This window comes from Lepidochelys olivacea (assembly GCF_965140295.1).
Source record: "Lepidochelys olivacea isolate rLepOli2 genome assembly, chromosome: 10".
In the NCBI taxonomy this organism is placed as follows: Eukaryota; Metazoa; Chordata; order Testudines; family Cheloniidae; genus Lepidochelys; species Lepidochelys olivacea.
Window position 1 is genome coordinate 32428036 of NC_140420.1, and position 22664 is coordinate 32450699.

At 60.6% G+C, this 22664-nt stretch overlaps 1 protein-coding gene across 2 annotated transcripts in view; it reads right to left on the bottom strand.

Annotated features, from left to right (window-relative positions):
- Positions 1-9832: 9832 nt before the first annotated feature.
- RGS11 (regulator of G protein signaling 11) overlaps positions 9833-22664 on the bottom strand; it is a 31264-nt gene continuing 18432 nt past the window's right edge. The window contains exons 9-17 of one of the 2 annotated variants that reach the window (XM_084641579.1): positions 19669-19737; positions 16762-16785; positions 16082-16143; positions 14887-15000; positions 14292-14407; positions 13759-13846; positions 12666-12804; positions 11373-11455; positions 9833-10975 (exon numbers count right to left, since the gene is read on the bottom strand). In XM_084641579.1, the coding sequence (XP_084497705.1) occupies positions 10849-10975; positions 11373-11455; positions 12666-12804; positions 13759-13846; positions 14292-14407; positions 14887-15000; positions 16082-16143; positions 16762-16785; positions 19669-19737 (822 nt within the window). In that variant the 3' untranslated portion in view covers positions 9833-10848. Of the gene's footprint in view, positions 10976-11372; positions 11456-12665; positions 12805-13758; positions 13847-14291; positions 14408-14886; positions 15001-16081; positions 16144-16761; positions 16792-19668; positions 19738-22664 lie in introns of both variants that reach the window. The other variant, XM_084641578.1, reaches the window with a different exon arrangement.

Sequence of the window (22664 nt, forward strand, 5' to 3'; positions counted from 1 at the left end):
CTCCCCTGTGACTGCGGCGCTGGCTCTGGCCACTGGGTCGGGCTGCCCGCGCCCCGGCTGTGCCGCCAGTCGCCTGGTGGGCAAGGGGAGATGGGTTCAGTTCTCAGCTCTGCCTGGCTTGGTGCAGAGGCCGGCACCCCCTTCCCAGGTGAGCGCCCCGATCACCAGGTTAGCTGGAGAGTCTAGGGGGACAGGGGACCATTGTGACCATCTGGTCTGACCCCTGTCTGACACAGGCCAGAGACCTGCCCCGGAATCCTTCCTGGAGCAGGACTCTTAGAAAAGCATCCAATAGTGTTTTTAAAATGGTCAGTGATGGAGCCTGGTGGTGGTAGATTCTCAAGTGGTTAATGACCATCAATGTCTCTACCTAAAAGAATCAATGGACACAAATCAGACGTCAAGAATTATAACATTCAAAGACCAGTCGGAGAACACTTCAATCTCTCTGGTCACTCGATTACAGACCTAAAAGTGGCAATTCTTCAACAAAAAAACTTCAAAAACAGACTCCAAGGAGAGACTGCTGAATTGGAATTAATTTGCAAACTGGATACAATTAACTTAGGTTTGAATAGAGACTGGGAGTGGATGGGTCATTACACAAAGTAAAACTATTTCCCCATGTTTATTCCCCCCCCCCCCCCACTGTTCCTCACATGTTCTTGTCAACTGCTGGAAATGGCCCACTTTGATTATCACTACAAAAGGTCGTGTCCCTCTCCCCCCCCCCCCTGCTGGTAATAACTCACCTTACTGGTAACACCCATTGTTTCATGATCTCTGTGTGTGGGCGGGGACTCAGGGCTGGGGGTTGGGGTGCAGGGTGGTGCTTACCTCGGGGGTGGGGAGCGGGTTCCCCAGAAGCAGCCGGCATGTCCCTGCAGCTCCTAGGTGGAGGCACTGCCCCTGCAGCTCCCATTGGTTCCCAGCCAATGGGAACTGCAGAGCCAGAGCTTGCAGTGCGGGCAGCGCACTGAGCCCCCTGGCCTTCCCTCCACCTAGGAGCTGCAGGGACATGCCAGCTGCTTCCAGGGAGCTGTGCGGAGGCTGGTAGGGAGCCTGCCAGCCCCGACAACCCTCCCGCCCCAGCACCAGCAGGGGTCCCAGGCAACCCCCCCCAGCACTCATGGCACCCCCAGACCAACCCCCCCCAGAGCACCCTCGACTCCCCCAGCCCAAGCTTTAGTTAGGGGTATATAGTACAAGTCATGGACAGGTCACGGGCCGTGAATCTTTGTATACTGCTTGTGACCTGTCCACGACTTTTACTAAAAATATCTGGGACTAAAACGTAGCCTTAACTATAAGTCAGGCTTTCTAATCCTTTAAGCATTCTAGTGGCTCTTCTCTGCACCCTTTCCAATTTATCAACATCCTTCTTGAACTGTGGACACCAGAACAGGATGCCAGGTTCCAGCAGCTGTCGCAGCAGTGCCAAATCCAGAGGCTATAGAGTCAGTCTCTCTCCCCCGATGAATATTTAATTTATACAAAGTGGAGCAGCTGCAACAGGAAAAATTGAGCGAGACCAATAGCTGAGGAGCAGTTTTGAGAATGTCAGTGATGCCTAAAGGGGCAGTTCAGCATCAAGTCCCTTTGCAGTTACACAGGTCCAGCTTCACAGTCATTAACAAACAGCTAGCACCCCGAATCCTCCTCTAATCACTAGGTGTCACTGTCCTCCCAGAGATGGGACTAGAACCCAGGAATCTTGGATCTCCACTGCTGTAACCATTGTCTGAATGCTTCACAAATGCTAATGAATTGACGCTCACAACCCCACTGGATCATTACCCCCATTTTACACAGTGGGATTAAGGCCAGCACAGGGCATGCCAACTCCTTGCTCCCTTCTGTGCACTGGGGATCCTGGCTGCAGAAATGCTCCATCTCCTTTGCCAGCCTCAGCACCCGTCTGCCCACTGCAGCCCTCGATGCGGAAGGGGCTGACTCCTGTGGCCAAGGGGGGTTCTATTTGGCCCCAGCGCACACTGCTGCATGGCAGGTGGTTTGCAAAGAAAGCCAGTTCGGAGCTCTCCAAGTGCACTAGGGAGCTGCTGGGACATGGCTGAAACACATGCTTCTGTCCAGCTTCTGTCAAGGACAGGTTTCAGAGTAACAGCCGTGTTAGTCTGTATTCACAAAAAGAAAAGGAGTACTTGTGGCACCTGAGAGACTAACCAATTTATTTGAGCATAAGCTTTCGTGAGCTACAGCTCACTTCATCGGATGCATACTGTGGAAAGTGTAGAAGATCTTTTATACACACAAAGCATGAAAAAATACCTCCCCCCACCCCACTCTCCTGCTGGCAATAGCTTATCTAAAGTGATCACTCTCCTTACAATGTGAATGATAATCAAGTTGGGCCATTTCCAGCACAAATCCAGGTTTTCTCAACCCCCCACCACACACACACACAAACCCACTCTCCTGCTGGCAATAGCTTATCTAAAGTGACCACTCTCCTTACAATGTGTATGATAATCAAGGTGGGCCATTTCCAGCACAAATCCAGGGTTTAACAAGAACATGGGGGGGGGGGGGGGGGAGTTAGGAAAAAACAAGGGGAAATAGGTTACCTTGCATAATGACTTAGCCACTCCCAGTCTCTATTCAAGCCTAAGTTAATTGTATCCAATTTGCAAATTAATTCCAATTCAACAGTTTCTCGCTGGAGTCTGGATTTGAAGTTTTTTTGTTGAAGAATTGTAACTTTCATGTCTGTAAACGCGTGACCAGAGAGATTGAAGTGTTCTCCAACTGGTTTATGAATGTTATAATTCTTGACATCTGATTTGTGTCCATTTCTTCTTTTACGTAGAGACTGTCCAGTTTTACCAATGTACATGGCAGAGGGGCATTGCTGGCACATGATGGCATATATCACATTGGTGGATGTGCAGGTGAATGAGCCTCTGATAGTGTGGCTGATGTTATTAGGCCCTGTGATGGTGTCCCCTGAATAGATATGTGGACACAATTGGCAACGGGCTTTGTTGCAAGGGTAGGTTCCTGGGTTAGTGGTTCTGTTGTGTGGTATGTGGTTGCTGGTGAGTATTTGCTTCAGGTTGGGGGGCTGTCTGTAGGCAAGGACTGGCCTGTCTCCCAAGATTTGTGAGAGTGTTGGGTCATCCTTCAGGATAGGTTGTAGATCCTTAATAATGCGTTGGAGGGGTTTTAGTTGGGGGCTGAAGGTGACAGCTAGTGGCGTTCTGTTATTTTCTTTGTTAGGCCTGTCCTGTAGTAGGTGACTTCTGGGAACTCTTCTGGCTCTGTCAATCTGTTTCTTCACTTCCGCAGGTGGGTATTGTAGTTGTAAGAATGCTTGATAGAGATCTTGTAGGTGTTTGTCTCTGTCTGAGGGGCAAATGCGGAGCAAATGCGATTGTATCGCAGAGCTTGGCTGTAGACGATGGATCGTGTGGTGTGGTCAGGGTGAAAGCTGGAGGCGTGTAGGTAGGAATAGCGGTCAGTAGGTTTCCGGTATAGGGTGGTGTTTATGTGACCATCGTTTATTAGCACTGTAATGTCCAGGAAGTGGATCTCTTGTGTGGACTGGACCAGGCTGAGGTTGATGGTGGGATGGAAATTGTTGAAATCATGGTGGAATTCCTCAAGGGCTTCTTTTCCATGGGTCCAGATGATGAAGATGTCATCAATATAGCGCAAATAGAGTAGGGGTGTTAGGGGACGAGAGCTGAGGAAGCGTTGTTCTAAGTCAGCCATAAAAATGTTGGCATACTGTGGGGCCATAAAAATGTTGGCATAGCAGTGCCGCTGATCTGAAGGTATACATTGTCCCCAAATGTAAAATAGTTATGGGTAAGGACAAAGTCACAAAGTTCAGCCACCAGATTAGCCGTGACATTATCGGGGATAGAGTTCTTGACGGCTTGTAGTCCATCTTTGTGTGGAATGTTGGTGTAGAGGGCTTCTACATCCATAGTGGCCAGGATGGTGTTATCAGGAAGATCACCGATGGATTGTAGTTTCCTCAGGAAGTCAGTGGTGTCTCGAAGGTAGCTGGGAGTGCTGGTAGCGTAGGGCCTGAGGAGGGAGTCTACATAGCCAGACAATCCTGCTGTCAGGGTGCCAATGCCTGAGATGATGGGACACCCAGGATTTCCAGGTTTATGGATCTTGGGTAGTAGATAGAATATCCCAGGTCGAGGTTCCAGGGGTGTGTCTGTGCGGATTTGATCTTGTGCTTTTTCAGGGAGTTCCTTGAGCAAATGGTGTAGTTTCTTTTGGTAACTCTCAGTGGGATCAGAGGGTAATGGCTTGTAGAAAGTGGTGTTGGAGAGCTGCCGAGCAGCCTCTTGTTCATATTCCGACCTATTCATGATGACAACAGCACCTCCTTTGTCAGCCTTTTTGATTATGATGTCAGAGTTGTTTCTGAGGCTGTGGATGGCATTGTGTTCCGCACGGCTGAGGTTATGGGGCAAGTGATGCTGCTTTTCCACAATTTCAGCCCGTGCACGTCGGCGGAAGCACTCTCTGTAGAAGTCCAGTCTGCTGTTTCGACCTTCAGGAGGAGTCCACCTAGAATCCTTCTTTTTGTAGTGTTGGTAGGGAGGTCTCTCTGGATTAGTATGTTGTTCAGAGGTATGTTAGAAATATTCCTTGAGTCGGAGACGTCGAAAATAGGATTCTAAGTCACCACAGAACTGTATCATGTTTGTGGGGGTGGAGGGGCAGAAGGAGAGGCCCCGAGATAGGACAGCTGCTTCTGCTGGGCTGAGAGTATAGTTGGATAGGTTAACAATATTGCTGGGTGGGTTGAGGGAATCATTGCTGTGGCCCCTTGTGGCATGTAGTAGTTTAGAAAGTTTAGCGTCCTTTTTCTTTTGTAGAGAAGCAAAGTGTGCATTGTAAATGGCTTGTCTAGTTTTAGTAAAGTCCAGCCACGAGGAAGTTTGTGTGGAAGGTTGGTTTCTTATGAGAGTATCCATTTTTGAGAGCTCATTCTTAATCTTTCCCTGTTTGCTGTAGAGGATGTTGATCAGGTGATTCCACAGTTTCTTTGAGAGCGTGTGGCACAAGCTGTCAGCATAGTCTGTGTGGTATGTTGATTGTAATGGATTTTTTACCTTCAGTCCTTTTGGTGCGATGTCCAGACGTTTTTCAAACCCACCTGCCTGGGGTATGGCAGCCCCGAGAGCCCTTCATGCAACGAGATTAGGGCTGCCAGGGTGGGCCATGCACCTGTTGGAGTCACAGCAAATACCGTCAGCTGGGCTGTGTGCTGTCAAAGCCAACTCATCCCTGGGCACAAAAGTGTCCGTTCAGCAGCATAGCTGTGTCTCCAGCGCCTGGGATTGTCAGGGCCGTAGGCAGGCGTGGCCAGTCCAATACCAGTGTGCCAGGAGGGAGTCTGTGAGAAGCCAAGTTGTGCTGTGACCACCAGCAGCCTCACCCCAACACCCCGCAGGCCTGGGCACATGGCACCAGGGATCCGAACAGCCCTGAAATCCCCGAGCACGTCTCACTAGGGAGCCCAGTTTGCTTCTCAATCTGCCCCCAACACTGGGGCAGGGCCATATTCAAAACCCAGCCCTGGGGGAAAGCCACGCTTTGCGGATGGCCACTATAGTTATCATGGGTTGTGCCAAAGCCCAGGGCTGAGCAGCCTGCAGTGATGGGGTGTCCAAACGCCAGGGCAGCCCTGGTGGGCAGAGCGCCCCATTCTACAATGAGGTGATAAACAAGCCAGACCCCTGCCAGCCCTCCCCTCTCTCCTCTTTACAAAAATAGGGGCATGTTAGCATTCCCATTTCACACGCAGGGAGGCTGAGCCATTTAAGCCACCTGCACACGTAGCAGGGTGCTGGGGATAGATCCCCAGGCGTCCTAATTCCCTGACCTATGCTCTAGCCGCTGCCTCATCACTGATCAGTTAGAATGAATACTAAAGAATTACAAAGTCTTCCGAGTTTCTCCTCGCTGTCGTGGGGCAGGGCAGGCGCTGGGGGGCAGCATTCAAAGGAGTGGGTTGGAGGAGCGCTAGTTTGGCTGTTGGATGGCACTGGAAGTGCCCCTGGGCTACTGCACACACAACTAATCCTCACGCAGGGCAGGCATGGCAGTGACAGGGCAAGGGATGCAGGTGGCAGAATGTCATCGTCCGGGTGGGTGTCTGGCTGGGACGCCAGGACAGACACTTGCAGAAAGGGCCATGGGGCAAGACGTACTCAGGCCCTCAGCTTTCTGCCTAGACAGCACCCCAATAAACACAGCCCCACTGTGGGACACTGGCTCAAGGGAAGAGCGCCCTCCCCCCACCAGCACCGCATTTTCTTTGGCTTGGCGTTTCCATTCCATGGCCCAGCACAGGCCTACATCCCTGGTGTGCGTTAGCAAGTGCCCAGCCCGAGGTGCCAGCAGCATTACAAGCCTCAGTGTGCTTTGTCAAGGAGCTCTGTTCACCCAGCACACCCTGTTCCTGGGCAGTGAGCAGGGTGGGATCTGCCAAAGGGCAGCGCTTCCTGGCATCTCTGCAGGCTGGGCCCAAGAGCACAGCTAGCTGAGCCTGCGCCTTGCCACCCTCTCTCTGCCCATCCCAGCTGCACGCCCAGCACGCCCACAGGCAGGCACGGTGGAGAAGGGGGCTCTGCAGGCGGGGACACTCAGCTGTGCTGCATTACCCCTTACGGGCCAGCAGCAGCACCCCAGGGCGCCACGGGGAGTTCAGCAGAGAGGATCCGTAGGACACCCACCTGGAGCGGGCGGCTGAGCACTGCCCCAGAGGGAGCACCGATGGACCAGCCGCAAGGCGGAGGGGTGCGCCAGCTAGGGCCAAGGAAGGGCAGCAGAGAGCGGCAAGGGGAAGGAGGGCTCCTCGCAGAGGCCAGAGGGCGACTTGAGAGGGCCGGTATACACAGGTGCCCTGATGGGAAGCCTGCCTGCACCCCTGGAAGGGGCAGAGGGGGTAGCATCCGCTCTCACCTCGAGGCTCTGCTGATTCTCAACCCTCTCTGGCAGGGACTGTGCTCCGCCTGGGGCACAGTGTGACACAGGCAGCCCAGACGTAGGGGCTTTAAACCCTCGGGATTCTGGGCTCATGGAGGGTCCCACACAGCTGTCTGGAGCTGCCCAGCCCTCTGCCTACACCAGAGCAATTCTCCTGGCCCCTCACAAGCTGTCTCTGGCCCCTGCACCCCAGCAGCATGTCAGGGCTGGAGCAGAGACCCAATCCCTCCCCTTGCCACCTGCACCCCTAGACACCCCTTGTGCCCCAGAGAGACTCAGCTCCAGTCATGGCACTTCCCAGTCCCTCTGCTCAGCTGCCCTTGTGCATGAAGCCTCATGACCTGATCTCTTTATTCAGCAGAATGTCTGGAGGATGGACATGCTTCCCTGGGGCAGACAGCAGGTCAAAACCCAGCTCCCTGCCTTCAGTCACCATTGCTCTTGGCCCAAGTGTCCTTGAACCCGAGCCTCCTCCTCCTCCCGCTCATCAACTTCTCTCCGCCTCCACAGCACTGCCTGCCTCCATCTCCCCTGGCCTTAACGAGTGCAGGGTCCATTCGACAGTCTCACTGCTGTAGACTCCAGTGTCCCCAGAACACACCTGACCCTGGTCTCCCGCGGGGAGGAGAGCTGGAAAGGGAGGGACGCGTAGGAAGGCAAAGGATAAAAACACAGTGACCCAGGTGGGCTGCCCAGAAGGGAACACACAGCCGTTGCCAGTTCTTTGTGAAAATGCCTGGGGAGCCGGGAAAGACCAGGAGCCTGGAGAAAAAAGGCCAACATGGCAGCTACCTTCAGCCCGGTAAGAAAGGCGAGCCCGGCACTCACTGGCTAGAGACCCCACTTTGAAATCAAACAGCAGCGCTGACAGGAACCCAGCTGTCACTATTTGGAGGCCAGCGGCACCGTGTGGAATAAGCAGCTCGAGTTTTATGGCAAACAAACCCTGCCAGACAAGCCCGCCTGCCGTTTCTGGTGGCATTCCAGCGCGAGCAGATGAAGGCAGCAGGGGAGAGGGACGTGCGGCTTCTGCTGGAGCAGTTGGTGCAGTGCCTGACAACACCGTGCCCCCAAAGGGGCCTGCATCCCGCCGCGGCTGCGGCAGGTGACACTAAGCGGCGGTGCAGCCCATGGTTGGGAAAGGGCTAGTGGGGCTCCCTGGAGCCAGCCCCAGCTCTGGACACAGTTAGTGCATCACTCATGAGCCGGGGGAGGCGGTAACAGGGCATTGGAGCTATTCGCTGATTGTTCCACGCCAGCCTCATAGAGACAGCAGCCTTAGGGCAACCACCAAGCCCCAGACTGTGAAAATCTCCCCTCACCCAGTGCCTCTCCCTTCAGCCTGGCAGGCAGCACAGGCCAGGAGCCAGGGCTGGGAGTCAGGAGACCTGGGTTCTAATCCCCGGCTCCTAGTCAGAAGGAGATTTTAGGCCCATTGGACCCTGGGGTAGCAGCTGCGTTTGGGAGTGAAAGCGAGTGCCTGGTGCTGAACAGAGGCAATAAAGAAGGTTTGTTGGCGAAGGAGACTCTGCCCAGGTACCCGGTCGCCTCGCTGCTGGTATTGGAGGCTCTGCTGCAGGGGGAAGCACTCCCGTCAGTCCCCAATGCCCCCTGGCCCTTCCTGGAGTGGCCCAGGCTCAGCCCCCAGCGGGGGCGACACGGCAGAGGTGAGTGTCTGGATGAGCCCTTTGGGCTCCTTGTCCTGCCCTGGCCAGGCATCTGAACCATCACACAATCCCAGGCAAGGGTGGGCTGGGATCACTGCCGGGGCGCTGGAGCCAGCCCCCTCCAGGACATGGGTGGCACCAGGCCAGGCTCCAGTGTGTTTAAAGAGCTGGGCTGATAGATGTGGCCTAGCAACGTCTCACACCCACATTAAGACTCTTTGTGCAGCTGCAGGGCAACGTTGGGGCCACGGTGACCCGGGCCACGAGCCTGAGGTGACTCTTTGGCTGGCCCCCCGCTCTGAGATGCACTCCCCTCGCCGCAGTAGGGTAGCATGCTTCCAGTTCAGCCACTCCAGGGTACTGGAAGAGCGGCTCAGCATCACTGTTGGGCTGCAGCCCTGCCCCCCCGCCCCATGAGCTCACAGGACAGGGCGACAGTGCTGTTTCCCAAGGCCTCGCTGTAGTGCTCCTGCCCTGCTGTAAGTGCCCCGTCAATCCCCAGCATGGGGGCAGGCATTGCCCCAGCAGAGCACATGGATTCACTCAGGGCCAGGTGCTGGGGATACCCCTGGGGGGTGGGCAGGAACCCCAGTCACACCCTCTCTCACTCCATGGCAGTGCAGTCTGCTCTCAGGGTCGACACCGCTGCTGGGCTGGGCCCCTCCCCAGGCTGGGCCAGACTGGCACAGCAGCCCATGCGCCAAGGGCTAGGCCAGAGGATGCCGAAGTCCCACTGGGCCAAACAGGCTGGGGAGATCGTCCCCAATCCACCAGCCCCTGCAGCACTCCAGGCCATGTCTGGCTCCAGGTGCCAACTCTCTCCCGTCCCCTCCCTGGGGCAGGGCAGCAAGGTTCGAACTGACAAGGCCTGGACTCTAATACCAGGCCCAGCCACTGTACCCTGAACTGCAGGGGGAATGCTGCCGGGTGGGGGGGGCATAGAGGGTGGCAACCACTCACCAGGAGGCCTCTGCCCCTCGTGGCCCTTTGCAGGAGGCACCAGGGCAGGGACAGGATGGCGCTGGACAACACGACTGCTCTGTGGCCCCTGGCCAGGCTGTGCCAAGCCCCCTCTGGGTCCCACCCATCGCACCCCCTGTGCCGATTTCCATAAGGGGCAGGGCTTTGCTCACCCCCTCCCCTGGCAGCACCCCTCCATTGCCAACCCCCAATGAGAGAGGCCAGAGTTGCCCATGAGTTGTCCTTTATTAGTGGCTTTGTTCAGTGTAGGACAGCTGGGCGGGGGGAGGGCAGCACCAGAGCAGGGTGCTCCTGGCAGGGTTGGGGTATGGAGAAGGGTGACCCTAAGGGAGGGGCTGTGCTCAGTCACAAACCCAGGCTGGCACAGAGGTCTTGAGTTGTGCCACTCTGGGGCAGGCTCTGCTTCTGCCCATCATTGCCCCAAGCCCCTGGTATTCATGTGCCAGCGGGCACACCCCCCGCCGCCAGCCAGGAGTGGGCAGCTCAGTGAGGGGAGTCAGACCACGTGTGTCTTGGCCCGTTGCAGCCACTCGCCCCATAGAACTGCCGGGGGCAGGGAGATGGGGGTCACTCTAAGAGCTAAGGCAAAGGGAGCAGGAGCTGCCCCAGTGGTGCTGTGCAGGGGGCTCCGGAGGGCTGGGCACACAGGCTCCCGGGGCATATGGCTTTATCCTTTAGTGTCAAGGGCTGTGGCTGCCCTGTGGGAGGGGTTGAGGGGATCACTTTGAGGCTGAGCTGCTCTGCACTGGCATATAAGCACCCATCTCCCTGTGCCTGATGACGTGTGTGGGGCCTGGGGGTGCTACAGGCTGGGTCTGCCCCTGCCAGAGAGCCTGGGATTGCATTCATGCCAGGGGGTGAGAGCCCGCCCTGCATGGGCAGCTGGCCTCACCATCGCTGCCACTCTCCCACAGGGCCCAGCCCAGGGCAGTCACCCTCCTTACCCAACTAGCCACCTGCAGCCGTTGGACAAGAACAGACCCCCCACAGCCGGCCCACGCTGCCCTGGCACTGCCTAGGTGGGGCAGGCCAGAGATGGGTCATTGCCTCCAGAACACCCTGTCTGGGGGGCCTGATGCCACAATGGTGGGCCAGGCTGGGGGAGAAGCAGGTGCCCCATGGGGCCCAGCAGTTGCTGCCCCACCTCATCCAGCCCCTGCCCCCCGTCAGTGCAGAACGCTCAGCCTGGAGTGGGTGGGGGCAGGTGGCAGGTGAGGGGATCCTAGCTCTCCATGGGGACAGCAACCGCCTTGCTCTGATCCTCGGCCTTCGCCTCCGGCTCCCCCGTGGGCAGCAGCAGCGCTGGGCTGGGGCTGGAGTGACGCTGCTTCCTCATGAATGGGAAAACCCTGCCAGAGAGAGCCACAGGTCAGTGCCCAGGGCTTGGGCAGTGAAGGGCAGAGTTAGCATCCAGGGTGAGGTCAGCACCCGGACGGGGGCTATGTGGGATGCGTTTAGTGCCAGGAGTGGGGACAGCGTGGGGTGGGGTTAGCGTCCGGGGCGAGATTAGCACCCAGGGGTGAGTGAGCACCTGGGGTGGGTTAGTGCCTGGGACGGGGCAGTGCTGAGCGAGCTTGGCACAAGCGGGAGGGGGAAGAGCCAAGTAGGGTTGGCAGCGGGGAGGGCGGGGCACTGTTAGGGGGCCTGGACCAGCTCTGCACCAGCAAGCCCCTGGCCTCTCCCCTGCTCATCCTGCAGGCCTAGGCTGGGCACCCTGTGTCCACTGGCTGCCTGGGCCCCACTCACCGTTTCTTGGTCTCTGGGGGCACGATGGCTTCTGCCAGCAGGCTGCGGTACAACTCCGACTTGAGGAAGCGTGGGTACGAGTCCTGGGGGCAGTGCAAAGCATGAGGAGGGGGGATGAGCCCCAGGCCAGCCCAACTACGGACCTCCTCACTGCTCTTCTCCCTCCCAGCAACCAGCCCTCCCCACGACCCCTCCCCCACTCCTCAGTGACCAGCCTGGGGGTGCCTCAGTTTCCCCAAGGCAGTTCTTAAGTATCTAGGTGGTGGGATAAGGGTGTATGATCATTGCAGAGCCCTAGAGGTGCAGGGGTCTGGACACAGACAGTGGCCAACACGCTGTTTCCTGGCAACTGATGTCCTAGCCCTTCCCCCCTGCAAGGTGAGAGCTAAAGGGTTGGCGAACAAAGGAATCAGGTGACCTCCTGGCCCAGGAAAAGGTGGGGCTGGAGGTAGTTTCAGTTTGGGGCTGGCTGGAGACATGGAGTGAAGGGCAGATGTGGTTGTCTGGCTCACTGCCCCCCAAAATGGACCCAGCTGAGGGGTCCTGCTCTCTGCACCTACAAGCTCTGTTTTAGACCATGTTCCTGTCATCTAATAAACCTTCTGTTTTACTGGCTGGCTGAGAGTCATGCCTGACTGCAAAGTTGGGGTGCAGGACCCTCTGGCTTCACAGGAAGGCGACTGCCCCAGAGTCCTGACTGGCTTCATGGGGAGCAGCTCCAGAGCATCACCCAGGGACTCCGTGGCACCCTCCCCCACTTCTCAGTGACCAGCCTGCCCCACGGCCCATCCCCTGCTCCTCAGCCACCACCACACTGACCAGCTTGCCCTGGAGAATGTCCTTCCCCGCCATCCTCCAAGCAGGACCAAAAAAAAAAAAAAAAAAGGAGCACTGGATAAATTCATGGAGATTAAGTCCATGAATGGCTATTAGCCAGGATGGGTAAGGAATGGTGTCCCTAGCCTCTGTCTGTCAGAGGGTGGAGATGGATGGCAGGAGAGCGATCACTTGATCATTACCTGTTAAGTTCACTCCCTCTGGGGCACCTGGCATTGGCCACTGTTGGTAGACAGGATACTGGGCCGGATGGACCTTTGGTCTGACCCAGTATGGCCATTCTTATGTTCTTATGTCCACCCCCCTCTGCCCATGCTTCTGCTCGGGCTGGTAAAGCTGCAGCCCAGTGCCCAGGGCTCTCCCAGCCCCGTGGGTAACCTGGGGCAGCTGAAGCTGAGGAGGAGGTGCCAGTGCCCAGGGGAGGGGCAGGTGTGGGGGCAGGGCCCAGGCCCCCACCTTCTTCATCAGCATGTAGATGTGCATCTGGGCATCGTCCATCACGTAGCGATGTGGCGTCTTGATGCCCTCCAGGGTCCTCTCCATGGTCTTGCTGTCGATGTTCACCCAGCGGGTGGCGCCGGGGGCCAGGAACTGCCTGGGGAGCAGGGCACACACCCAGCCTGAGCAGGGCTGGCTCAGCGCCATGCGGGGTGCTCCTGGGCTCCCAGCAAGGGCACCGCAGGGGCAATGGCCAGGGGGCTCCCCCTGCGGGTTCGAGGGGCAGAGGCCATGGGCTCAGACCCCACCCCGAGCCCCATCCACACAGCTCTATCAGTGCACCCGCCAGGTCAGCTCAGGTTGGGGGTCGGCAGCTAGAGAGAAGTTGGAGGAGTCCCCTACAGGTTCCCAGGTCCCCAGATCAGCCAAGCCCCCCCTGCCTCCCCACATGCCCTGTGCCCCTCCTGTGCATCTGGGACTGGCACCTCCCCCCAGCCTCTCCTGCGCGTCTGGGACTGGCACATCTGCCCCCAGGCTCTCCTGCATGTCTAGGGCTGGTATGCACCCCTCCCCCAGGAGGTGAGAGCCGTGCCAGCTCTCCAGAACCATGCTCCGCACTGTGCTCGGAGCCACAGGAAAGAGCTGCCCCGGGGGACCCCGACGTATAGGCCCCATTGGGCTCTAATGCCTTGAAGAGGGGACCACACACCGCCCCCCTCTGGCTTGACGTGTGGGGTCAAGTGGGGGGCAGAGCATGGGACAGGGCACTGAGATAGATGGGAGTCCACGATGCAAGCACAGGGGGAGCATGTGGGGGCTTGGCATGGTGGGGGTGTGGCGGGGGCTCGGTGCAGTGGGGTCTCAGGGCGGTGGGGCTCTGTGAGTTGGGGGTGTGGTGGGGCACAGCAGGAGTGTAGTAGGGGATCGCTGTGGCAGGGGCTTGGCACGGTGGGGGTGTAGTGGAGGCTGGGCACAGTGGGGGCATGGTGGGGGTGTGATGGGGGCTCAGCAGGGCACTCCCAGATAGATGAAGTCTATGATGTGGGCAATGTGGGTACAGCAGGGAGCACATGTGGGGCGTGGTGCAGTGGGGCCACGGCCGGGCACTCACTGATAGATGGAGGCCACGGTGTCGGCGATGCGGGCCTGCTCCCCGTAGCGCAGCTCCTCACACGCCTCCCAGAAACTCAGGTTCTCGGCTGGCGGGAGAGAGACGATGTTGGCAGCACAGAGCAGGGAGCAGCCCAGCCATGCGGCTCACGCTCCAGCTGGGCCCCGCAGGGCACAGGTGCCCATGCATCGCCGGTGAGCGAAGGACGGGGAAGATACAACCCCTGTGGGGGCCACGTGCAGAGGAGCCATGTGAAGGAGGATCCCTGCCGGGCGCTCTGCTGCCGGCCGTGCCAGCCCCTGGACCCCTGTAAGCCCAGCAGGTGCTTGAGCCGTGGCTGGAGTCCTGTACCCATGGCACTGGAGGGGCTCTCCCTGGAGCTACCCCAGAGGAGGGGCCGCAATCCCAGGCCTTCTCCAGCCAACCCCGGCAATGGCTCCTCCTGCCAGCAGGGCCCCGTTGAGCAGGAGGGAGGAGCCAGCCCCAGCCTGGCATCGTTGGCCGAAGCCAACCGAGCAGGGTAGGTCACTCACCGCTGAACTCCTTCTTGAGGAACTCCAACAGCTGCCTGCGGCCCAGCGTGTCACCCAGCAGCTCACTGAAGCTGAAGCCCCAGCGCTCCACGCGCAGCTTAGTCGGCGTTGTCACCCTGCGGGGGAGGGAACCGAGGTCACGGGGGCTCCTGCTGCCACTGACCCCCGCCCTGAGACAGGCTTGAGGGAGCCCCAAGGAGTTCGGCCCTGAGCTGGGGCCCCAGCCCCTCATCCTGAACCAGGCCCACACCTCCCCGTCTGGAGAGTCCCCACTAGCTCAGGCTTAGCAGCGCCCCCAGGACCATGGCAGCACCAGGCTGGACCCGGCCTGCCTGTCATGGTGCCTGGGTTCACAGTGTCCCCCAGTGGCATGGCAAGGTCTCCAAGCAGGCCCCCTGGGCCAGCGTTGATCAGTGACCCTCCCCACAGCACATGGCAATGGGGCAACGACTGAGGGGTCCGGGAACCCAGTGCCCACTGCCTGCAGCACACTGATATTCTTCCAGCCCCTGCCAGCCCCAGTGCTGGGGAGGAACCAGCCACAGGCTGGATCCCCACACTGCGGCCTGTGCTGCCCCCTGCCCCGGACGCTTACGTGGGGGCGTTCATGGCCCAGTATGTGGTGTCGTCCGTGATCCAGGGGTTACTGGGCAGGCAGCCCGACATGATGGGATCGTGGGGCACGTACTGCTCGTTGAATTTGATGTACCTGCCAAGGGAGGAGTGATGGTGAGCACAGCTGGGCTCTCCGCATGGCCTCCACCCATCAGACAGGTCCAGCGTGGGGCCGGTGGACCTGGGAGCTGTGCCAAGCAGCACTGGGGAGCAGGCATTGCTGCTGCTCTGTCCCACATGTCCTGCCAGTGCCCCCCAACAGATAGATGGACAGGTAGAGCCTGGCGCCTTGGCAGGCCCAGGAAGGGCCGGTCTCCGAGGGCATAGGCTTGCTTTCCCTTGCTGCCCGGGCGCTCTCTGGGAAGCACTCCCGGATGCCCAGCCTGCTGCTGGTTCCCAGCAAGCCCTAAGGATGGGACATGGCTCAGAGCCAGGGCTCCAGCCAGGCCTCAAGGTGTGTGTTATGCTGCACAGATTCTGTCAAAGCCCTTCCCAGCCCCACGGCCCGCTGCACTGCTCTGCATCAGCCCTGGGCATAGGGCCTGGCCCCAGGGCGATTCCTAGAGGGGCTCCCTGTTTCTGCAAGCACTATGTCACCCCCACAAGCAGCAGGGCCAGGGGCCAGCACAGAGTCAGCTTCTGTCTGTGAGGGTCACACAAGCACCAGCCACAAGAGGCTGCAGTGTAATGCTGAAATATGGACACTGTCACTTTTGGGGGCCCAGGACTGGTCTAGCAGGGGCTGTGGGTCAGGATTGAGGGGCACCGGCAGAGCTGGGGGGTGGAGGGAGCCCCAGGGCTGGGATAGCAGGGGCTGCGGGTCAGGATTGAGGGGGACCAGCAGAGCTGGGTGTAGCTCCAGCCCTGGAATAAAAATGCCACTAGCTAAACCCAGTGGGGCTCTGGGCCTGGGATGCTAATATCCTAGTAGCGCCCCCTGCTGGAAAAGGGAGTCACATGGAGTAGGTGTGGCTCCCACTGGGCACCAGCAGCTGAGTGGAGAGCCCAGCGTTATTAGGTGTGAGTGGAGCTGTCTACACCCCCTCCCCCAGAGCCAGGGGCAGCTACAAGGTGTTTGCATGAGTGGCTCAGCCCTGTGCCCAGGGACGGGGATGGAAATGCCACTGAGGCTCCCCGGGGCCTGCCCCACCCCCCACCTGGGGATGGCAACTTACCCCTCCAGGCAAATGGAGGACTTCACGCGGGTCCTGCCCATGGCCTTTCGGCAGCACTCGATCTGGGTGCGGGCGCAGAGAGGAGTGGGGTTGAGGAGAGAACAGCAGTGCCCGGCCAGCCCGAGAAGCAGGGCACAAATCCTGGAGGGACAGGAGCTGCTCCAGCTGTTATCTACCCCCACGCTCCCTGCCAGGCCATGGGGAAACAGCGAGAGCCTGAGCCAAGCCCGGGGTGCCTGAGGCCCAAACCTCCCCACTCCTCAGCCCTTTCTGGACAGATTTAGCAACGCTTCCCCTGCTCCTGGTAGGGGGGGATACAGGGCACAGCCATGGGCATGGCCCATCCACTCTACACATGCCCCTCAGCCCTGGCACGGCAGACACAGTCCCATGCAGTAGCACTGGCTCAGCCATCGCTGTGGGGTTTCCAGCAGGGTCACGATCATGTCAGGAAACCCACAGGCCTGGCTGGGCGAGCCACGGGCCATCAGCAGCCTCCCTTCCACCAGGCTCCCTGCGGGCCTGGCTGGACGAGCCATGGGCCATCAGCAGCCTCCCCTCTGCCTGGCTCCCTTAGCTCACTGGGAGGCTCTGCACAGTCCGAGAGCCAAGGCCCTAGGGAGCAGCCTGCCCATCCACTGTCCAGCGTGCGACTGGGCCGGCACCAGCCTCGCACTCACCTCCCGCTTGTAGTAATCCGTGTTCTCGGGCTGAAAGAGACCGACAGAGGAGTGTGAGCACCCAGCCGAGCCCCCAGAAAGGCCCTGCTGCGAGCCAAGAGCTCGGCCGTGCCAGCCCTGCCCAGAGAGGGTTCACCCCAGCATCTCCAGGCTTGGCTGCTAGCCCGCCTTGAGCCATGCCAACCGCATGCCCATGGCACTCCCAGCTGCATCCCAGCCCAGCCAGACTGGGGCTATGGGCGTTGGGCAGGCTCTGGAGGGCGCTTTGCTCTGCCCACTGGGGCAGCCACACTGCATGGGGCCCCCCACTCCAGCTGGGCCAGGGCCAGCGCAGGGCACAGGCCAGAGCCCCGGGGGAACAGCAGCAGGATTCCAGTCTCCCATACTCCCAGCAGGGGAGAAGGGAAAGCAGCAAGCTGCTCAGCCATGAACCCAACACCAGGGTGATGGGCACCTGCAAATGCCCCCAGCACACATGGGTACCCATCCCCCAGCAGGCAGCTTCTCACCGCACAGGACGGGAGGGGTCAGGGGCCAGCACTGGCACAGAGCTGCCTGGTACCATACCAGGCGGGTGTCCAGGAGAGCGGGGAGCCAGGCAGCCAGGGGGAAGTGGAGGGCGATGCCCTGGCATGCTGGGCTGTGCAGCCACCAGCTGGCCGGAAAGGATGGCACAACTGCACAGTGCCAGCGGAGAGGGTGCGGCGCCCTGCTGTGCGACTGCCAGCACAAACCCCAGAGCTGCAGCCCCTGGTGCTGCCCAGCCCCATGCTTGGGGTGGGAGATGGGGATCCGGGATGGCCCAGAGCCCTGTTCCAGCCACAAGAGAGCACTGCCCCTCCCCACAGCCTCCTTCCACGCCACCCAGGAGGCACGGTCACCAGCCCAGCCCACGCTCACACATCAGTAAATGGGGGAGCCTGGAATAGAACCCAGGAGTCCTGTCTCCCAGTGCCCTGCTCTAACTGTGTGCACCCCCCAGCCCTGTGCAGCCCGGCCCATCACACAGGCCCCGTCGTGGGCAGCTCTGGGTTAGGGACACTTACTTGGACAGAAGACGAGGCACGAGACAGGAGAAGAGAAGAGAAACAAAGCCAAGCAGTTAGTAAGGAGCTGGCACAACAGACAGACAGGAGAGGAGAGGAGCCCCCGGGGGCTGCGTTAGTGACACCACGACACACAGGACGGGGCACCAATAGCCGCTGAGTGACAAACCCCCCCGAGGCCAGCCATGGCTCTGATGGCGCTCGGCCCCCATCCCAGGGCTGGCTTGGCTAGAGGCCAGGCCCACGGCTCACTGCAGCAAGGGCTCTGGCCAGGCCGGGAACTCCATGCTGAGGATGCAGTGCCCACGGGACAGCCACTGGGACTCTTTGCGCCTCTCGGCACCTGCTGACATTGCTCCCCGAGGACGGCGGCTGGCTCTCCTGCCAGGGCTCTGAACAATTGCCGTGGCAGCTCTCTGTGGCCGCTGGGGAGGTAAGGAGAGGGTGCCCAGAGCTGGCAGGCGTCGGGCAGGTCACGCTAGGACAGACAGCCCAGGAGCACCAGGCCCAGCCTGTCACCCAAAGCAGCTGGCATGGCCAGGGAGTGGCTGGCTGGGTCAGGCGCTGGCAGAGCAGATTTGTATTCACTGGATAGCCTGGCAATGGTGCGCAGGGAGCGTCAGGGCCAGAGGGCTGGCAGGGCGGGCACTGGATGCGAGCTAGGGGAGCTGGGGGAGGCCTGGCCCTCAGGGCTCTTGTCTCCCCAGCAGATCTGCGGGGCCCAGCCCACTGTGGATTCCCAGCCGTTAGCAGCGCTGGGGGATTAGTGAGCAGGTGATGCACACAGCGGGGAGGACGAACTCCACACACAGGGAGGGGAGAGATCAGAGACAGGGTGGGGAACAGCTGGGAAAGAGATGTTAACACACCTGGGGACTAATCCCAAGCAACCCGGTGATGCTGAGGGGCCCAGGGTGAGAGCAGCAGCGACCTGACTGGAGTTTGCAGTGCCTGGGGCTGGGCACAGACAGGATCATGCCCTGGGGGCTCAGGTGCACCCACAGCTACCAGCGAGCCGAGGCGATGCTGGGGGCCATCCTGAGGACAGGAGAGCCAGCATCGCCTCCCCCAGCTCTGGGTTAGGAGAACGGTTGCGCGCTGCTCTTGTGCTTTGGGGCCACGGCCAGTGGCCGCATCAGTCAGCGGGGAGAGTTTCGCTTTCTCTGAAGCGTCAGAGATGGGTCCCAGCTGGGGACGGGCCAGCGGGCTCGGGGTGGGACAGAAAACCCTCCGTCCTTGACACCTGGCCGCTGTGCGCTGATCCCCAGATGGGGGGCCGGGGGCGGCAGGAAGGAATTTCCCCCAGCGCAGATTGGCAGGGACTTTGGGGGGTTTCCAGCCTGGGGCCCATCTGGGCATGTCTCACGTAACCAGTTTTCAGGCACTGGTGCACCGTGGTCCCGCTGGCGAGAGCTGAAGTCCCTGGGCAGGGGTAGCTGGCTGAAAGGTCTGGCCTGGGTGGTCTAATGGGCACTTCTGGCCTTGGGCTGTGTGAACCTCTGAGCATGAGGAGCAGCCCGTGGGCTCTGGGAGGCTCCCAGACCTGGCTCCACGTCTGTTCCACGTGGCTGTGGGACTCCGCCGGGCCGGGCTAAGGAAGCACGTGGGAGCCCAAGGGAAGCAGCCCTGGCTGGGCCAGTCTTTACCTAGTCGGACTGGGAAGAGCTAAGCAGCTTCTCAGACAGGCCCGACAGCAGCCTGTGGCAGTCTGCTGGGAGCACTGTGCCCCTGCACAAGTGCCCTGGCAAATGGGCAGTGGGGAACAGCCCTTGGCTGGCCCCAGGGCAGGGTGTGGCTGGCACAGAGCTCCTGTCCCAGCAAGAGGGAGGGAGGGAGGTGCACACCCTGGCAGGACACTCACCAGCTGCACCCGGCTGATGTGGCAATTCCTCCGCTCCGGCCCATGCTCCATCACGTTCAGGGCTCCCGGCTGCCAGAGGAGAGAAAATAAGGTCAGGACCCCACTGACTGCCTTCCCCAGTCCCCGTAGCTCGCATCCAGTGCCCATCCCGTCACCCCTCTGGCATCGGCCGCCAGGACTCTTGTGCAGAGAACCTACCTCGGCTCTGAAATCCTGGCACAGGGAGCGCCAATCCACCTAGACCTGACCTCATGGGACCGGTGCAGTGCCTGGGGCTCGGCACACTGACACCAACTTAACACACACCTCGGGGAGCTGCAGCAGGGGCTGGCAGGGCCCGAGGGGCTACGCAGGGGCTCTAGAGCTGGGGGATGCTGAGCGACGGGGTGAGCTGGTCAGCCCATCAGGCTGCGAATGGTCTACTGGGGGGTGGGGGGAGGACTGGGGGCTCCCGCTTGGGGGAAAGTTCACACCACACTGGGCGTGGTCACCCCTTAGCACTTTCCATGCCAGCCTCAGGGCTCTCAGGGGCACAGGGCCCCATGCCCAGGTCCCCGGGCACATGTGGCTACACAGGACCCTGTACTACAGGCAGCTCTCTTCTCCACCTGTTCCCCACGGGCCCAGGTACCAGAGTCAACGCAGAGCAGGGCCCTCCCTTCAACCCCCAAGCCACGCTCGGCCCTCGGGCTGGCGGCAGGGCCCCAAGGCCAGCTCTTTGTGCTGCCAAGCAGGGTATCAGGGCTAGCTTCTGTCTGGAGATGCGGTAGCCCAGGCTAAGCATGCTGGGATAATCCTGCCATGGTCCCAGGGTCACTGCCAGGAAAGGGGCTGGAAAGCTCCAGGTCTTGTGCAGTCAGACCCACACCAGCCAGCAAACACGCAGTCCGATTTTCAACAGTACCCCCAGGCTGGGGCACCCCCTGCGGCCGGCCAGGCGTCTCGAGCAGGGCTGCCCAGTCTGGGGCCCGGGCTCTGCCAGCAGGTGCAGCCACGGAGGGCAGAGTTGGGAGCAGGGCACAGCCAGACACACATGGCAGCAGGCTCAGCACTCTCTGGTTCAGGGGTTACTCTCCATCCCAGAAAGAGCCCCACAGGAAGCCCGCTGCAGCTTGGCCCCATGGATCTCTGGGGGGCTGCAGCCTGGGCCCGGTCCCGCAGTCCCGAGGACACTAGCTATCCTGGAGCTGCCTGGGGCGGGAAATCAGCGCTCCCTGCATGTGACGACAGGTGGCCTTGGGTGCTGCTGCCCCGACACGCTCCAGACGGGCCCTGCGCTCCCCTCACTTCCCCTCACCCGGCCCCTCCAGCAGGGAAGACCCGGGTGCAGGGCAGAACAGCAATCCCGCCGCAGTGCCCAGCCCCTGAGCTGGGAGATCCCCCAGGAACTGCAAGGCCCCGTCTGCCTGCCCAGCCCCCATAGCAGCAGGCGGTGACTGGCATTAGACTAAAGGGAAGGCAGAGGATTTAACGCCAGCTGTTGTGGCCCGCTCCTCTGAGCCGGCGCTAATGCTCTGAGTGCTGCTTGCACCCGTCCTCTGGGAGAGCGCGCCAGGCCGGGCATGGGGGCAGCTGGCCTGGGGGGTTGAGAGGGGAGCTGCGCTCCTGGGCAGAGCTGCAGGGAGCTGGAACAGGGCTGTGTGTGCCCCGCTGTCCTGCACGGCTGGGGAGAGGAGACCCACCCTCTGCGGTGCTGAGCTCTGTGGGGGTGCGGGATTAGTGGAGTGAGGTGCTCGGAACCAGCCAGCACGGAGTGGGGGGAGCAGCCCCAGCTTCCCTGCCATTGAGGGCTCTCTTCCCTGCGCCAGCCCCCAGCTGCTGCCCATGCCCTGGTGAGTTGCAGCCTCATCACACCAAGACACAGGGGTTAAGCCCTGCCAGGGGAGGGACGGCCACCCCCTTCCAGGGCTCTGTGGTACCAGGCTGGGTGCCCCTCAGAGCACTGGAGGGCTGCCCAGAAAGCCAGTGCCCTCTGGTGGGCAGGGAGGGGAGGGGCTGATGCACGCCTAGCTGGGGCAGTCGCTGCCAGCAGGCGGCACCAGGGCAGGCGGGTGGCCTCTAGGCTCGTCACTCACTGCCTGGAGCCAGCACCTGACCCTGTGGGGGTCGGGGCAGATGGGGCTCCCCGGAGGTCTCATGGAGGGAGGCCTCAGTGGGCCTCTGAGCTGCCAGCACAGGCAATGATGGGACAGCCCCCTGCCCCCCAAGGTGGGCTCCGCAGGGCCCATGTCTCAGCCAGGCTGACTCCAACAGGCTGGGAGGCTGAGTCCCCGGGGCCGGATGCCAGGGTCCCTGAGAATTCCCCCTCATCGCCCCGCCCAGCCTCTGCAGATGTCTGCCCTCAGCTCTGCTATGGCCCAGCTCCTTTCCCTGCAGGGGACGTGCGGGGCTCATGCCCAGCACGGATGGCACTCAGGGCAGCTGTGGCAGTGAGGCAGGTGTGGTGTGCCTGTCCCATGGCTGGAGAAGGGACTGGAATGCAGCTGTCACCCCACCACACAAGGCTGGCCATGCCCCACCTCCGGGGGGTTGCCCTGCCAGCCACGTCTCACCCCACTCCTCCCCAGGGGCTCTGCCCAACCAGCATGCCCCGACCCACCCAGGGGTCCTGCCCCACTGTCCCATCTCGGGGGTCCCACCCTGCCAGTGCACCCTGCCCCTGCCCTGCTCCACCCCAGGGGCTTTGCCCCACCATCATGACCCACCCTGTCTTCTGCTCTGCCCTGGGGTCCCATCCCACCCTCTGTTCCACCCTGAGGGCCCACCCTGGGGGTCCTGCTCCACCGCCCTGCTCTGTTCTGAGGGTTCTGCCCTGCCGGCACACCTCACCTCGCCCTGCCCCACTCCACCACCCTACCCCGGGAGTCCTGCCCTGCCACCCTACCCTGTGGGCCTCACCCTGAGGGTCCTGCCCCTCTGCCCTGCCCTGCAGGTCCTGCCCTGCTGGCACGCCTCACCCCACCCCACACACCATACCAGGGGTCCCGCCCTGCTGG